Source organism: Hipposideros armiger, unplaced genomic scaffold (genome assembly GCF_001890085.2).
Source record: "Hipposideros armiger isolate ML-2016 unplaced genomic scaffold, ASM189008v1 scaffold_85, whole genome shotgun sequence".
Classification (NCBI taxonomy): Eukaryota; Metazoa; Chordata; class Mammalia; order Chiroptera; family Hipposideridae; genus Hipposideros; species Hipposideros armiger.
Window position 1 is genome coordinate 3,665,821 of NW_017731435.1, and position 18,177 is coordinate 3,683,997.

General features: G+C 45.4%; 1 protein-coding gene across 1 annotated transcript in view; it reads left to right on the forward strand.

The window, feature by feature from the left end:
- Positions 1-729: 729 nt before the first annotated feature.
- MKI67 (marker of proliferation Ki-67) overlaps positions 730-18,177 on the forward strand; it is a 25,157-nt gene continuing 7,709 nt past the window's right edge. Inside the window, exons 1-13 of the mRNA XM_019644078.1 lie at positions 730-855; positions 1,204-1,395; positions 3,592-3,670; positions 3,763-3,878; positions 6,889-6,955; positions 8,848-8,893; positions 9,387-10,472; positions 11,760-11,938; positions 12,826-13,144; positions 13,235-13,353; positions 13,461-13,632; positions 15,740-15,895; positions 16,823-18,172. Of these exons, the coding sequence (XP_019499623.1) occupies positions 1,304-1,395; positions 3,592-3,670; positions 3,763-3,878; positions 6,889-6,955; positions 8,848-8,893; positions 9,387-10,472; positions 11,760-11,938; positions 12,826-13,144; positions 13,235-13,353; positions 13,461-13,632; positions 15,740-15,895; positions 16,823-18,172 (3,781 nt within the window). The 5' untranslated portion in view covers positions 730-855; positions 1,204-1,303. The remainder of the gene's footprint in view (positions 856-1,203; positions 1,396-3,591; positions 3,671-3,762; positions 3,879-6,888; positions 6,956-8,847; positions 8,894-9,386; positions 10,473-11,759; positions 11,939-12,825; positions 13,145-13,234; positions 13,354-13,460; positions 13,633-15,739; positions 15,896-16,822; positions 18,173-18,177) is intronic.

The window sequence follows — 18,177 nt, forward strand, 5'->3', positions numbered from 1 at the left end:
CTAAAGCCGAATGCTCCGCAGCCTCAGAAAGAAAGGAAAAGGGGGAGACGCGTTCAATAGTAACAGCCTCCGGGTCTATTAAGCAGGGAGCACACAGGTCAAACAGTGGATACTGTTGTATGTACGGTCTTTTTAGTGTGTTTTGAAAGAAAACACATGTATAACCAGGAAAAGACACAGAAACTGCTTATAATGATGGGTTATCTTTTGGGGAGCTGTAGAAACTAAACATTTTTAAACCCTCCAGCAACGAGTAACATATTGTGTGCAATCGTTAACTGCACAATTGCATTTGGTCCTTAAAGAAGAGGAGGCAAGACAGGTTCGGCGGCGGCGGGGCCGTGTCCCATTTCCGCCTGTCCTGCGCAGTCCCCAGCGAGAACCCCGAGAAGGCGCCTTCCGCGGGCGCCAGGGAGGCCCGCGGCCCCGCCCCTCGCGGCGGAGCCCGCCACTCTCTGCTAGCCCCGCCCCGTCCCCGGCCTTGCCCTTTCCCATTGGTGGGCCGCCGCGCCGCCCGTCCAATCGCAGCGCTTTGCGCCAAATTCGAATCGCTGTTTTCATTTGAATCGGGCGAACGGGGCGGGCGGCTTTCCGCGCCCGCGCCGCCAACGCCGGGCACCTCCGGGACGTAGCTGGGCGGGCCACCGGGTCGCCGGCGAGGGCGACGGCGGGGGGAGCGGGGATTGCGGCCGCGGCAGAGGTGAGCGCGGGCCCGCGGGCTGAGCCCCGGACCTGGTAGCGCTGGGCGGGGAGGCGGGTGCAAGCGGACACTTCGCGGGCTGCTCACCGCGTGGAATTGGGTTGCGCCTGGACGAGCGGTGGATCCGCTGGTGACGGTGCGGGGAGTCGTCCTGGGTGAGTCAGGGCACCACGGGGGCGCAGACCGGAGCCGCGGAGACCCCTCCAGGCTCTGCGGGGAGCGCGTCCTGGACTCGGCTCGTTCTGGGCTCGGGGGCTCGGTGGGAACTCCCGGGAGAAGAGACCCTGACCGCGGGTCTTTCGGGGTGCCGGGGGGCAGCCCAGGGCCTGGCTCGGGGCTCCTGCAGGTGTCACATAAGGTGTGGGTCGGGGTGGCAGGGGCATGGGGGGATTGCATTGTACAAGCAATCCCCGTCGGTCATTTACAAGTGACTTCTTAGCTCCGCTTTCAGGGTAACACGCCCCCCGCGCGTCCGCGTGTTCTATTTTTGCTGTTTTATTCAGTCGCTTATTCCTGCCGTGGAAGAGTTGCTGGTAAAGTTTGCTTCAGCAAACCTTTTGATGCCAGACCTATACGGATTGTACTCAAATTCTTGTTTAGAAAATGGGTCCTACAGGACACCTTGTTACCATCAAAAGGAGCGGGGTCGACGGCCCCCACTTTCCACTGAGCCTCAGCACCTGCTTGTTTGGAAGGTGAGCCCTGCGCACGCGTGGACGATTTAGCTTAAAAGACCTGAATTTCCTAATCACGGATTAACAGACTGATAACATGGCTGTGGGAGTAGTTCCTGCCTTCACATTTGCTCTGGACTTCCTGTGTATTGTCAACTTGACGCGGTTGTTTAGTACAAAAAGAATTTTGAAAACAAGGCTTATATGTTAACTGGTTTTTAATCATGTTAAAATTGATTTGATAGACATCTGTAAAGGGAGAAAAATATACATGATTCTCAAGTCCTGATTCACTTGGGGCAGTCTTTAGAAGACAACTGTGTTTATCTGAAGTCCCTCCAAAGGTGGCATTCGCTGACTGCTGGGGGACACTTGAGCAAATGGAGGAAGGTGGCTCCTATACCGCTGGCTGGTGTTTTTGGACAAATGAACATGGGAGGGAAAGTGCTCCTTCTCAGGACACCATAGATAGATAGATATCTCGGGGCTGCCAAAAGAATGTATACACATTTTTAAAAGATGTTATGTGTGCTCAAGCAGTAAGTAGTTCACCGTAATCAGAAGTGTCTGGAGGCTGATGGGAACCACTTTGAGCACCTCTTGCAATTGTAGAAGCCAAACGGGACTTGTATTCATCTTGTGTTATCGGTATTTATTGAGTATTACAATTTTAACACAGTTTTCCTTTCTTAAAATATGTATACATTTTTTTGGCACCGTGTGTGTGTGTGTGTGTGTGTGTGTGTGTGTAAACATTTTGGTATCAAATGGCAGTAATTCTGGTTATTACACAACAGTGATTAAATATATTTTTGTGTGAGAGTTTGTAATTTGTGTTTGGCCATTGGACATGGGTAGGAAGAGACATCTTAGACTCTCGAGGTTCATACTGACAACAGAGAGGAGAGTACCATAATTTGCCGGCGTATAAGACGATTTTTTGGCGCTGAAAAATATGCCTCCAAGTGGGGGGTCGTCTTATATGCCAGGTACACTTCAGATAGACTGCCCATAGTGCTTGCCCCGTGCCATAGTGGCCTCCCGATGCCCGCCCACTTCATTCCACATACCGTTCAGGCATCAGCAGCGCTGCTGGGTGTATGCTCGGCTGTTATGCGATTTTGCTGTTATGCGATTTTACCACACTCGCAAAATCGCACACAGCCGACCATATAACAAACTCTGTATTTTGAGTGGAAATGTTAGGGGGTCGTCTTCTACGCCGAGTCGTCTTATACGCCGGCAAATACGGTATATAGTTGTTGAAACTTATAAAAGCACAGGGCGACAATGGGAACTCCAGAGACCCAGGGAGCCTCACTGAGGAGGACCTCTGAGGAGCTTCTGTGGGTCTAGGAATTCTCCCAGTGCTTCCTGCTGATAGTGGCTTTTTGTGAAAAGACAAGTTGAATCTAGAGAATGTTTTTTTATTGTTTTCAGATTAGTATTTTCAGTGATAAGAAACTTGTGAACCTGTCAGTTAATAGAATGTAGTTTTAAAAGCAACAATAAAAGGCTCATAAGTAATAACATGTACTGTGTGTCAGGCAAATGACAGACGTGTGTAAGTCATTTGATCGTTTGAAGAACACCTGATATAGGTGCTAATGTAATTCTCTGTATATGAAGAAACTGAGGCACACAGAGGTTCTGGCATATAATAGCACTTTTGGTGATGATTAAATTTTCAAATATACGTTTGTGTATGTTACAAATAAATGTACACAAACCTTTTTATGGAAGAGAAAGCAGAGTATTAAAAGTAATTTCTCATTCTTCAAACAGATGTAAAACACTCTTACACTGGGGGTTCCAGAAAAAAATGTATACACATGACTTGTACTCATCTTTTGTTATTGGTATATATTGAGCATTACAATTTTAATAGTCTTTTCCTTTCTTAAAATGTGTATGCATTTTTTTGGCACCCTCTGTAGTTGGGTCTCATAAGCATAGACATTTTAGTAAAAGGCAATCAATTTATATTCTAATATTTTTAAGTACTGTAAGTTTTAAAGATATATAGTAGTTGCTTATACAATGCTTGTAAAAATCATTGGCTAAATTCAAAGATCACTTACATTACCCAGTTTGTCATTCTTCTGTCATAATATTTATAGATCAAACAGAGTCAAATGCTGTTTTATTTTAAACATTGATGTAATGTTTTTAAAAATTGAAACAGCCTAAAACAAATCTTAATTCTTTTCCACGAAGGGGTATCGAATGTGACATTCGTATCCAGCTTCCTGTGGTGTCAAAGCAGCATTGCAAAATTGAGGTCAATGAGCAGAAGGTAAATGGGGTTTTGGAAGTCTGGTTTTAAAAACTACTCTGTTTACTGTTTATCTACTTGTTACCTATTTTTTCCCTTTTTTCTCCTCGTAGGCAATATTGTTTAATTTTAGTTCCACAAATCCAACACAGGTGAATGGCTCTGCAATTGACAAACCTGTACAACTAAAACACGGAGATGTGATAACTATCGTTGATCGCTCTTTCAGGTAGGTGGAAGCCAGCTAGACTAAAAAGAGTGGGCCTTCTGATTCACCACAAACTAGCCTTGCCCATCATCCGAGATCCTTCTTTAACGCGAGGGAAGGTCAGTGTTTGAGCTACTTCTTAATCTAAAGTCATACTGACATAATGGGTCTTATGTGGTCCAGTTCAAGGATTTGAGCGTAGATAACTGCCAAACAAGGGTGACCTGGTCCTAAAGGAGTTTCATTTGGTTGTGCTGTGAAACTGCATACGTTTTTTAGTTTCTCTTTTATTTTAAAGTAATATATACTCACAGAGAAAGGTACAAAATGAGATGAAGCGAACAGCTCTGTGATCATCACATGTGGGCTGACTGGTGACCCCAGCATTCGTGTGTTAAAGCCTTAATCCCCAGCACCTAAGAATGTGACTATTTGGAGTTAGGGCCTTTAAAGAGAAGATGGAGTTAAAATGAGGCCTTAGTGTGGGCTTGGATCCAGTCTGATTGGTGTCCTTATAAGAAGAGGAGATGAGGACACAGAGAGAAGCCAGGAAGCAGTTGCTCAGAGGGATGGCCTTGTGAAGAGGTGGCAAGAAGCAAGGCACAGAGGAAGCCAACCCTGCAGCGCCTTGACCTTGGACTTCCTGCCTCCGGAACAGTGAGAAAAAAAGCTTCTGTCATTCAAGCCACCCAGTGTGAGATTTTTTGTTACAATGGCCCCAGCAAACCAGCAAACTAATCCACCACCTGAGCATAGTTAGAACATTGCCAGAGGCTGCTTTCATGCATCTTCTAATCACTGCTTTCTCTCACCAAGTAAATCATGAGTGTGGCTTTCTGATAGCATAAAAGTCCTCGGTATGTCACTCCCTAAGCCTGCATCCCTAACTAACCACTACAGTTTTGTTGGTCTTATTAAACTCCATAAATTTGAAATAACAAAGTACATATTTGTATTGACTTCTGCTCTTGTGGTGGTGAGATTCAGGGAACGGATGTCTCACTCCATAGTATTTCACTGGAATGATATAGACAGTTACATACATGATGATATAAAATTTATTCATCCTAGACGGACATTTGAGGCACTTCCAGTTTTTTAAATGAGTCAGGGTTTGCTTGCTGTACGGTCAGATATGGTTAATGGTTAATTTTTTATTGATCTGTCCTGTGTGTTTGAAAAGAATGTATTCTCTAGCTGCTGGGGGCAGTGTTCTATGTCCATTGATTCAAATTTCTAACTCTAGAATCAGTCATTTTCCCCCTGATTCTTAGTTACTCAGACAGGTAAGTTAAAGTCACGCACTGAGGACTTTGTTTTGTTTGTTTGTTTTTTAGCTCTGTCAGTTTTAAATGCTTCCAATATAGGGGCTCTAGTCTGGTGGATAAAGCTTTATCATTTATCATTTTGAAATACCCTGTGCCTTTAGTAATGCTTTTGATCAGTGATTGCATACTACAGATTTTTCTATCACATACTTCCAACTTTTCATAATCCTTAAGGTTTAGGTGGTCTCTGGGAAGCAGCTGTTCGGTGTACTTTTGTGATTGGTTTTCTTCTTGACAGATTGACCCTTTTATCATTATAAAATGTGCTTGGTCTCTGAACAATTTTTACCTTAAAGTTTATTTTGTCTGCTATTAGTATAGCCTGTCCAGCTCTGTTCTGGTTGCAGTTTGAATGGTACCCTGTTTCCCCAAAACTGAGACCTAGCCGGAAAATAAGCCCTCGCATGACTTTAGGTGCCAAAATATGGCACCTTGGCATACTGAATATTTTAAGCTGAAGGAGTTTGTGGAACAGGCACCCTTCTCCCTGAAACAGGTCATAAAACCCTCATGTGAGGGGTGCGTGCCCTCCACATCCTGGAGGAATCATGCTATGGCTTATTCTCTGGCTAGGTCTTATTTTGGGGGAAACATGGTATATTTTTTACTTTCATCCTTTTTATTTCATCCTATTTGGGTCTAAATTGTGTCTCTTGTAGAAACATATAGTAGGGTCATTTTTCCACCTCTTCTGCTAAGTGGAACTCCACCTTCATGACAGCCTTCACTTGTACTAAATAGAAACTTCCTAATGTACCATTTGGACATCCTGGTCATTTCTTCTACTGTGCTTTTTGTGGATTTGCCTTCATTTTTAAAGAGTATTTTTGTTGAATAGAGACTTCTGGGTAGGAAGTATTTGATGTAGAAAGAGACCAGGACTATTTTTCCCACATGAGATGCTGTTCAAACTGAGATGATTTAAGATTGAATCCCTCCAATAATAAGCGGGAACTGGATCTCAGCAGGAGGGGCTCGCTGAAGACCTGCTCCTTGAGAAACAATTCCAGATGCCCTGCTGCCTCAGCTCTGACTCAGGTGGCCTCCAAATTCAAATCGGGCCGTTTCACTGAGGTGCCCAAGTTCCGCCTGCATTTTGAAATGCCCTGTGAATCCATACCTGAGGTCTGTGAGGACAACTGTGTATCTTGCTTAATATCTATCACCCCATACACTATGTGTGACTTTATTCGGATACAGATGGAATAAGTGGGAAACTGAAGAGGTGATTGCAGTGATCTTAAGTTAAAGAAGAGCTCTAGTTCCTTTCAGAACTCCAGTGTTGTCACACGGTGGTCAGGGCGTCAGTCGCCACAGGGCTTCCAGGTTGACCTCTAAGTCATCAGATGATGTCCATGAACGTCAACTAGCGGAACCCCGATTCTGCTCTCGTATGCAGTCGGGTCACACATAGGAGGTACTCAGGGATGCTGAATTATACAGGCTAGTCAGTGTTTAGAAACAAATCGGTGTGTCCAGCCTCGGGCATTGGTGTTCCAACAGAAACTTGAGGCAATTTCTCTAAGTATAATAGTTTAGTATAAAAACACTTTCCTAACTCTAAACTTATTTCCAGGAATAAGGTAATACCTTGAATAAAACCTGAAGTTCCTTGCTCCTTGGACGTTAATCAGATATGCAGGCTTTATCATCGGTTACAAATCTGTAGTCTGAATATGTGTCTGTCATTCTATACACTTCAGGTATGAAAATGAAAGTCATCAGAATGGAAGCACATCAACTGAATTTCCAGGACAAAGACGTGAACAGGTGAAGTGGGGGGCGGGTACCCATCTTTTGCATGATGATAGGAAATCATGTATATGCACGCTGATGAGTGGTTTCTCCCAAGGGAAGATGACTTACCAGTTATAGTAGGAAAAGTGCAGCCAAGGTATTAAAACAAATTGAGCTTAGATTAAAATAACTGAAAACTAGACTGCCTCTTTTGTTCAAAATGAGAGGACTGAGCCAGTCTTACACTTTGGGCCCAGAGTTTCTCGTGATCTGATGTTACAAACCTTTGGTTAAGACAACCCAGACGCCTAGGACTAAAATTCTGGAATACATTATCCAGTGGCTCGCGTTGCCTGGCAGTGTTATTGTCCTCACCTATCTGTATTCCTCTGAAGTAATCACATCAAGAGCTGTGAGTGCCGGCAGTGCTGCCCACGTTTGATGGACAGGTGACCCATGACACTGGAAGACAGTTACCACGCTGTGTCAGGGGAAAGAATCTTACGACTCGTGTCCATCAGTGGGGGAAACGTACCCCAAATGGGGCAGCTGGTTAGAATGCTATTCTGGGCCCATCTGTGGAAATTTAGTTGGACTTAGAAGGTTTAAGGGAAATCCTGAGAATTTCTATCTTTCTTACTTTTTACGAAGCTACCCGAGCTAGTCTCCTGTGGCCAGGTTGGAATTCGCTGGCTAATTGCAGGGGCACCTGAAAGCAGCAACAGGTGATGGAAGCGCTCTGCTCCACCTAAGTGCTGTTTCTGTCCTGGAGGAGTGACCTTATTGACCCTCCTGCTCCTCAGATTTGGGGGACAGCTAGCTTTTCAGGTATTCCACCCACCAGCCACCATTCTGACTTGGTAGGTGTAAGGGAGCCAACCAACCAAAAACCTGGACTGCGGGTTTGATACGTGGTTTCAGTGGTCTATGTTTATTATCTGCATTGTCATAAATTACTAAAAATGAATGCATAGAACATGGTATAGCCGTTTGACAGTTAATTTTATGGCAATTGAATATAATAGTACAAAAAGTAGGGGTTTGTATTTTGTACATATTTTTAAATTCAAATTCATTTTTATTGTTTAGTCATAAGAGTCTTGGTCAACTTCAGGTTGGAAATTAGAAACTGATCCTTCACATGGGAAGTTTGAGAAGCAATGCATTAGATACCAAAAAATCTGAAATAGATTAAAGAAAGAAGTTAAATTCTTTGCCTTTGGATAGATTTTATTTTTTTTCCCCCCTAATGATTCAGATGATAATATTTTTCCTCTTTTGGAACACCTTTGGACTTCTATATCTTAAGCAAGTTATTCTGTAGTTGTTCCTCAGGCCCCTAAAACGTTCCCCGTGGAAGACTGTGAAGGCACCGTTACCGGTCCAATGGGTGTACTGGGTGTGATCCCTGTGCTCCGAGGCGACCGTGCCATGGGTTCACTGCTGTGGCTTTGCCCTGAGTATCTCCCAGCCAGAAGCACACAAGCTGAGTGGGGCCTGAGTTCATCCACACGTCCTGCAGCCCATTTCTGCTGAACCCGGGTATAAAGTCAGTATTTCTGTACCTTTGGTAGGTTCACAGATACTGAGTGTAGGTGATGGCCAATTTTAACGTTGGCTTTTCCTTCACATGATGGCAGGAAAGAAGTTTGAGGAAGTTATGAAAACTCATTGTGGTTCAGTTTAAATGATTTTCAGCTTCAAGTTTGTTTCTTACTCCATCACTATATTTTTAAAAATCAGCTAGGAAATACTTGTACTAGGAGTGCTAGCACCTGAATGTCTTGGGCTCTTCTCAGCCCCTAAAAGTCATATAAGACCAGTTTGGTGAAGAAGATTGTCACTCGGAAGGATATTTTAATAAATCTGACTGTCGGTGCTGGAAAAGGCATCTAAATCACCGCTCTCATCTTGCCAATTTGCAGGCGTCTCCGCGTCGGGTCTCCATGTCTGGCTTCTCCTCTAACCCTGGTGAGTCATTCTGGGCTTTGTCCTGGGATCCTGCAAAGGCAGTTCTCTAGCATTACGGCAAAGAAGGGACAAGAATGCACGGGTTCTATATCCAGGCTTGCAGAAGTTAGGAGCTTGTATCATTTAGCTTCACAAACATAGGCAGACACCCAAGGTGACTTTTTTCCAAATGCTGTGTAGGGCACCATGCTTACTGGTGAGCCCACGTATAAACCAATTGTCTTGCTAGTTGTCTGCTTAATTCTGAGTACATAACAGCATTTGAAGTCTTAGGTTGGTCATAGGAGGCTAATGTGATTGATTCAGTTGGACCACAATGCTAGTATCAGAATACTGTTATTACGCATTTTGGGCATTAAGTAACTTGCAGGCTGTGAAAAGCTAGGTTATAAGACAGTTTTAAACGGTTTTAAAATTTGAAAACTGCATATGTTAATTATTGAGACTCTTGAACTTCAACTTCTGTTTCTTATTTTCATCCCTCACTGTCAAGATGGGAAAGTTCAAGATCCCAAGACCTGTGCAAAACTCACTGAAGAAAGTGTTTTGGGAAGGCGGCTGGTGCACGTGGGGGAGGTCAGAGCAGCCCGGCCCGTCTCACGTGCCTCGGAAGAGCCTGTTGCCAGGGAAACACCCAGAGTTCATCCCTCAGATCTCTCCCAAGATGACGGCCGAAAGGCAGCGGATCCCGCTGCTGGAGATGCTCAAGAAGTTTCCAGAGTGACACCACTGAGCAGAAATGGAGAATTGAAGCCGTTTCCGTCTACACAGTGTCTTGAGAATAGTGAGGAAAGCGAATCTCCCTTTAGGAAGCTTTATGAGTCAATGAAGGAAGAGTTAGACATGAGACCAGAGAAAGAAAATGTGCTGCGGAGTCGTCGGAAATCCGCGTCCCGGAGTCACTGCGCCGCGGAAAACGAGAGCGCAGACGGTTTACAGGGCGAGACCCCACGGCTGGTCTCCCCGAAGTCCAGGCGGACATCCGGCCGAGGCAGCCAGGGTACAGCAGACCCCTCCGCTTCGGGGGCACAAGGAAGTGGCCAGATGGGGAAGACAACGGGGGAGGGGCCTGCTCAGACGCCCAAGGTCACCCTGAGTCCTAGTGGCCCCCCCATGGAGGCCAGGAAGACCGGGACCCCGAGACGGCGTTCCCAACAAAGTTCCACACCAACACGTCGGAGTGGAGACCTGCGTGCTATAGACGGGGATGAACCTGAGAATCTGGATGGCAGCGGAGGCTTCAAGGCCGACAGAAGAGCACGTCTGCCTCGGGAGTCCTTAACTAGAAACCAAACACCCACGAAACCTGAAGATGCTGATAATTTTGGAAATACACCAGGAAAAGTCTCGTCCAAAAAGAGGCGGAGGAGCAGCGTGCCTGCAGATGCTGACGTTCTTAATACAGAGGCAGAAATCCAGAAGCAAACGGCGTTCGCTCCGCTGCTCCTGCAAAAGGAAAGGAAGATGCCAGATGGAGCCCTCAGCACGTCTGGGCCGCTGGGCGCTCCGGCGGGACAGCGGTGCCCCGGCTCGCCAGGCCTTCGCTCAGTGGACGTCAGCAACGTGGGCGATTCCACGAGTGAGTTTATGTCACTAAATTTATTTTCCCCCGGAAGTGCACATCTACCCTGGGTCTGGAGGAGAATTAATGAGGCCTTTATTCCATAATGATTCGCTCTGGGGTAGAGAATCCCCAAGGCGCTAAGGGGACCGTGAGATAGCCGTGGTCACTGTCCACTCAAGAGCTTGGCGCTGAAGGCCTGGATGACCACAACAGGGAGTGAGAGGAGGTGCAGATTAGGGAAGGATTTGGCGGGGGGGGGGTCTAAGGAGGTAGTGGCCCAAACACATTTGATTCTCCTGTTGCATCTAGAACAACATAGACAGGAGAATGTGCACAATCGCTTTGCACAGGTTTGATTCCGAACAAGTGTGTCCTGAGAGTTTGATCCTCTAGATTAAGGCATCGGAAACCCCTTGGAAATCTTTTCTTACAGGGTGGCCCTCAAATAGTCACACTGTTGTCAGAGTCTGGTACAAGCAGCTTCTTAGGAAACACTGCACGGTGTGCTGGGCTGGGCTGCATGATGTACGGGCTTGCACACTGTGCGGGAGCGCCTATGCACAGGTGTCCTTATCTCCACTTGGCAAATGGGGAGACTGACAGCCTAACGTCAGGCAGTGGGTGGCCGAGGGAGGGCCTCTCCGGGCTTGGCAGCCGCTGGGCATCCTGCACTTTGCAGGCTTTCCGGGCATCTGATGCAGCTCTGACTGTTGGGGCTTAGTTTGTGCTGGGGTGCGCAGTGCAGCGTAGCTCAGAAATGCCGCCCGCGCACATCAGTCACAATGTCCCTATGCGTCTCAAGTAGGGCGCGTCCCTCGGCCAAGGATTTGTGTTGACAAGTGGTTCTAAGATGTGTTGTGGGTTTTGGATCAAGTGAACTGCCTGGGAATTGCCTGCAGTCACAGCTCGTCCTGCTGGGGGTGGGTTCGTGTGAGGCCCAGGTGGGAGGTTGTCTTCGCCCCTGCTAACGCCTCCAGCCCCATCAGCGCCTGCTGTGCACGTAGCGCCTCTGCTTCTGGCCAATCCCTTTATTAACCTAGGTCACACAGGATTTTTCAACATTGTAAAGAACGTTGCTGTACTGTCCAGTTGGGACGTGATGTTTGGGTGCTCTGACCCCAAACTCATGAGCTGTTGAGGCAGCGTTGGTTTCATCAGCTGACAGGGTGAAGGTACAGCTGTCGTCCTATGAGGGTCAATGAGCTTTACCATTGGTTTGTCTTCAGTAGCAATTTGAAACAGGTCGTAAGTACAGGTATGGTGTTCTCATTCCTCTCTCCATGTTTGTATTCATTGCTTTAGATATGATTGAGGGCATGCCCTTGAAAAGAAGGCGGGTTTCCTTTGGTGGCCATCTGAGACCCGAGTTATTTGATGAAAACCTGCCTCCTAATACACCTGTCAAGAGAGGAGAAACACCCATGAGAAGAAGGTCTCTTGTAACCCACACCGCCACAACTGTCCTGAAGAAAATCATCAAGGTACGTTCCATAGCTTTTCTTCTCCCACTTGATGATTCACATCCGTGCTCCTCACATGAACAGAATTACAATTAAGGCATCTTCTAAGTAAAAACATCTAAATAAGCTCACTGATGTGGGTGTTAGAAAATCAGCACCTGGTTCCCAACCACGGCTGGAAAGTGGCCGCGCACAGGTCAGCCCTTAGGTGTGATGATTTCCTGCAGAGGCCTCCTGCTGGCCACTTACAGGGCCAGAGGTCACTGGGGTTACAGCAAAAACCAATTAAAAAGAATCTGGTGACATCATGACACATTACCATAATTGTGGTGGTTGTTTTTTCTTTTCAGAATTATAAAATGAAAGGGGGAACCTTGGGTGGCAACACACCTATGATTTTCACCATCAGCTATCTAGAACTTTGAATCAGCTCCCCTGGGCTGTGTTGTCCTGATATCAGCTCTCTAGAAAGGTGTGGCCCTGCAGCTCGCCCTCCTCAGGGCCTCGCCATCTCTCGTTCCTTTTCATACCCAAAGCAGCGGAAGGAGGTCTGCTTCCTTCCCGGCTCACACTGGCTCCCATAGGTGAGCAGACCAAAGGCGGTTACACACCCATGGATGCTGTTGCCTTGGGTTCAGACCAGAGCACTCACCTCTCCTCAGGAGGTTCCTCCCATCTTTCCACCTGAAATTCCCCAATCAAGACTTGTTGGTGGCTTTCTGCCTCTTTCTCTCTCGTTAAGTGAAGGGGACAGGATCCCACTTTATCTTTCTACAGACAGTGGTTGAAATGTGTTGGTGCTTCAACATTGAAACAGCGAAAATTCTTCATTGGGTGGGGCTTAAACATTCACCCCCAAGGTGTGATATTTGTGGTCAGGGTTCTCAGGAACATTTAAATCTCATCAGGAGCAATCTCAACCACCTGGACAAGAAGACCCTTCAGAAATCCATTTGGGGGTGACGGCACAAAATGTGTTTCTGAGCTCGCCAGCTCGTAATCCTGTGAAAACTCCGGCTGCAACTGACAAACGCCGGAGGTCATCCGAGCCATCTTCTGCCTCCAGTGGCGGCGCGTTTCCGCAGCAGACAGATACTCCTAAGAGGGAAGGGAGGAGGAGCAGCAGCGGGCCTTCCAAGAGGATGTCCGTGGACCGCAGCCAGCAGGAAATCTTACAGATGATTCAATCCAAGCGGCGGAGTGGCGCCTCTGAGGCCAACTTGATAGGTTAGTGTCGTATTAGCAAGTGTGTTTTTAAGGGGAGTTTTCTCATTAATGCTAATTTGGGAAAGTTTCAACATCTTTTCCTTTTAACAGTGGCAAAATCATGGGCAGACGTCGTAAAACTTAGTGCCAAACAAACACAAACTAAAGTCATTAAACACGGCCCACGGAGACAGCTGAACAAAAGACAAAAAAGAGTTAATACTCCAAAGGTGTGTGTTCCGATATGAAGCGCTCTTTTATACATGAGATCATTTATAATCACATTAAATGTGGCTTTGTGCTTTGACGTTTTGTTGCTCTCCTGATTGTTTTCCAGAAGCCTACGGGCAGTGTTCACAATCAATTTAGCACAGGCCATGCAAACTCTCCCTGTACCATCGTAGTAGGCAAAGCTCACATCGAAAAAGTAAACGTGCCAGCCCGGCCCTACAGAATGCTGAACAACTTCATGTTCAACAAAAAAATCGACTTTAATGAAGACCTCTCAGGTAAAACATAGCCTTCGCCCTTAGAAACCATAGCCCTTCAAGCCTCCTGTGTGTGAGGTATGGGTGGGTGCTGCTGTTGTTTATCTGCTGTGAGTGGGTCGGGAGAATAAACAATACAGTCAACCTCCAGGGGTCACGATGGTCAAGGAAGAGAAAGCTGGATCGGAGAACAGGGACAGACCCCTGACGATTTGGGGGTCACATGTCCTATAGAAGCAGGTATGAGAGGTAACTGCATGTCTGCCCCTCGGAGAGCAACACAGGTATAGGAGGCTGGAAGCTGCATTAGGTGAAGAAAGCACACTTAACTCTTTCTTTTTTTTTTTTTTTAGCTGAGCCATCCTGCCACCTGTTGGCAGCTCAGCTCGGGCCTTGAATTGAACCAGTAACCCTGTTGCTCAGAGCTCACACACTTAACTCTTTCAATTCTGCTTTCCTTGCGTTTATACCAATCGACTGCCCCAGAGTTGGGACAATTGGGTTGAGCAGTATTTTGCTTCTTTAAGATTTCCTTTCCTTCCTTGTAGCTTAAATGTTTTTGTGGAACCAAGGCCTGTGAAAAGGTTACCTTTATGCATTGAGAGTTGAGCCAGTGTTGCGATTCTAGGTAAAAGTGGGATGTGACTTGCTTATGGTTGTCCCAGATTAGAACCATGGCAAGAACTCAGGGCTTGCATTTCATTTACGGAGCTTGACCAGTGGTTTCCACTTTGGAGCCTTTTGGAGGGTGGTGAGACTGGAGTCCATTGGGTGGAATCTTGTATTTATTCCTCGCAGATTTTAAGATGGAAGAGTTGTTCTTTGTCTGTGTATAACCCACATAGGGTACTGTCCAGTTAGAGACACATTTGGTTCAATGCATTTCCTTTTTTAAAAAAACACAAGAATATAAAACAGTGGTAACCAAAGTTTTGATAGCAAGCTCCATGAGTAAGAAAATGTTGAACATACAGCACCTGATATGCAGCTATATGCATATTGGTGTGACCTTGTAAATTACGGGCATGTATGAATGTTCTAATATATGTTATGAAGCGGTGAAAACAAATCCTCAAAAATATTTTAAGATAAAGTAAGTAGAATTTACATACTCAGGCCTCAAGACAGTGGATTTTTTCAGCCTTCTTCTAAGACACTTGCCTACAGACTCGACAGCAGCCACCCCTTGGTGTGATAACTTTCATAACAAAACATCCACATGGGCTGAAAACTAAATCCTTGGTGTTTTAAGTAAGGCCTAAACGGTGGCAGAGGGATTTTTAAGGAAGTCGGCTGGTTTGGGAGCCTTCAGAACAGGCTTCCCAAACACAATATGCAGACGGATGCCCGACAGTGTTTTCATCCATCGATGGCGGAATGAGAACATGAGATAATACAAGTTGTTCAGAAAGTTACATTGTCCATTTACTGTATGGTTCTTTTGTTTTGTTTTTAATTAAATTTATTGGGATGACAATGGTTAGCAAAGTTACATAGGTTTCAAGTGTACAATTCTATAATACATCATCTGTATTTCACATTGTGTGCTCACCACCCAGTCATTTCTCCTTCCATCACCATATATTTGATCCCCTTGACCCTCTTCTATGTTCTTTGTTTTCTGAGCTTATGCTGCTACTAACTTTTTGGGTCAAAAAATGCTGATATTATATTACTTGACAATACTAAAAATGGGCAGCCCTATGCCATTTTTTAAAATTTGGGGATATTTTATTTCTACATAAACTCCAGAGCTGCATAACCTAGGACTTTCTGAAGGCAGCACAAGAGCACTGGGTCTCTGGACGCCTGGAGGGGAGGCACCGGGGGCCGGCCTCTGTCCTCCAGCCGGTGTTCACAACATTGGGAGACTGCAGACAACTTCCTTCATTTGGTTTTCCTTCCAGAGGAAAGGCAAAGAAGAGGACATAAAAGATTCTAACTTCCCCGTTGTCCTCTTAAAAAAAATGAGTTTATTATTAATACATCACCCTCTTCTATGAGACTCTCCCCGCCCACCATCCCCAGGAATGCTCGGGAGTGATTCCTTTGTTGTGTGAGAACTGGCATGGTTGTTTGCAAGTGTGAGCAATGTATTAATGGCTTTTCCAACATTTTCATATAACAGGGCTAACTGAGATGTTCAAGACACCAGCAAAAGAGAAGCCACAAGCGATGAGCATATGTCCCATCTCTTTTTCAAATTCAGAGGATTTCCATAGGAAAAAGTTTCAAGTACTGAAGTCAGAAGAAAAACCTCTGCTATGCACCCCAGAAAATTTTGGTTGGTTTACTTTTTTAAATTTTCTTTAGTGCTTGAATGTCTTCAATAGGAACTGTGGATGGTATTATTTTTTGACAACAGATATTGTATTATTTCTTTACAATAGGTACTCCTGGTAAAATAACTTTTCCAGCATCTCTGTTCTATTATTTTTAGGGGAAATTCCTATCAGGTGCTGCACAAGCCTTGGCATTCAGAGACTTTTGTGAAAAGGAATACCCCAACAACCTGTGCACACTATTGCCCTCTTCATTTAGTATAAGTAAAGAGGGTGATACGCAGAAAAGTGTAATGCTCTCTCATACTTACATGTAAATTACAAAGAGAAAGATGACAGTGCACACACTGTGCAGTTATTCCAGCTCACCTGGATGGGAATGTCCCAGTGTGAGTGTGAGATGGGACACGAAAGTCTGTCTTACTCTCATTTAGTACCGAGTTGTTGTAGAGGGAATACCTTGTTACACTGAAGATGCTTCCTATAGCTAAAAGGTAGATGTTTCCTGTATGACCTGGACTCTAAGTGGACTAAGTATAAGCCATGTTATTGCACTGGTGGTTCAAAAGAAGAAACTGGTGTTTCTCATGTTTGAAGAAAAAAATGCCTATATTAAGGTCCCTGAGACATGGCGTGACAGCCTTCAGGGCACCCTTCTTAAGGATTTTTTTTCTGTTATCTAATCCCTTTAGAGCCTAACCACCTATGAGTGACCCTCAGTATATAATACCAAATAACATTGTTCTTAAGAATGCATGGATGATACATAAGACAGACTTACGGCCACATAAGCAGATTCCTATTTTTAGTCAGGTGGATAGGAGGCTGAATTATTGGCTCTTAAACAATATTTCATGAGGATAAAATGTCAGATTGGAATAACACAGTGAACAGAGTATATCGATCACGTATATTTTCATTTCTTATAGGAGACGATGTTTTCCCCAGTACTCAGAATGCACCAAAACAGACGTCTTATAAAAGCTCTGCGAGCCCGGCCTTAAAACTACACTGTTTTGCAGTAAAAGAAAATAGGAAAACTCTGCCATCTGAGGCAGAGCCTCCAAAGGTGGCATCCAATACAAACAAGTTCAGAAGGTCCATGGAGCTCAGAAATACACAGGTGCCAGGTGCAGACTGTGAGAACAAAGATGCAGAGGCCAACACTACTGAGAACATCTTGGGAAGACATCGGAGGAAAACACAACAAGAAGAGAAACTAAAGGAAGAGATGAAGGAAAATGAAAGAACCTTTGAAACATGTAACAAAAACATCGAATCAAAAGAAAATTCTGAAAAGATGATAGCTGCGAAGAGGTCAAGAAGATCTTCAGAGCTGAAATGTGCACAAAGAGCAGACCTGATCACCCCCAAGAGACTGCAACAGACAGAACCCAAGGAAGACCTGGTGGACACCCATAGTCTCTTCGGAACCCCAGGTCATGCCAAGGAACCAGTGGATGTGGAAAACAGAACCACCGTGAAGCACTGTAAATCTCCAGAACCAGACCGAGTGAGCACGCCAGCCAAGATGAATGCATGCATCAAAACACCTTCCCAGAAAGTGAATGTAGACGAGCTGTCAGCACTCAGGAAGTCTACACAGACACCAGAGGAAACCACACACTCACATAGAGAAGCAGTAGGTGATGATAAAATCACCGAATTCTTTAAGGAAACTCCAGAACAGATATTGGACGCAGTAGAAAATGTAACTGGAAGCAGGAGGAGATCAAGAACACCAAAGAGGAAGGTCCAACCCCTACAAGACCTGGCCGGATTCAAAGAGCTCTTCCAAACACCAAATCGCACAGTGGAACCAGTGACTGATAACAAAACCACCAAAATACCCCACAAATCTCTAAAACCAGAGCCAGTGAACTCACCAGGTGGTGATAATGACATCAGAGCATTTAAGGAAACTCCAGAGCAGAAAGTGGACCCTATAGAAAATGTAACTGGAAGCAGGAGGGGATCAAGAACACCGAAGAGAAAGGTCCAACCCCTACAAGACCTGGCCGGATTCAGAGAGCTCTTCCAAACACCAAATTGCACAGTGGAACCAGTGAATAATGACAAAACCTTCAAAATAACCCACAAATCTCCAAAACCAGAGCCAGTGAACACATCTGGTGATGATAAAAACATCAGAGCATTTACGGAAACTCCAGAACAGAAACTGGACCCTGCAGAAAATGGAACTGGAAGCAGGAGGGGATCAAGAACACCCAAGAGAAAGGTTCAACTCACTGAAGATCTGGCCGGCCTCAAAGAGCTCTTCCAA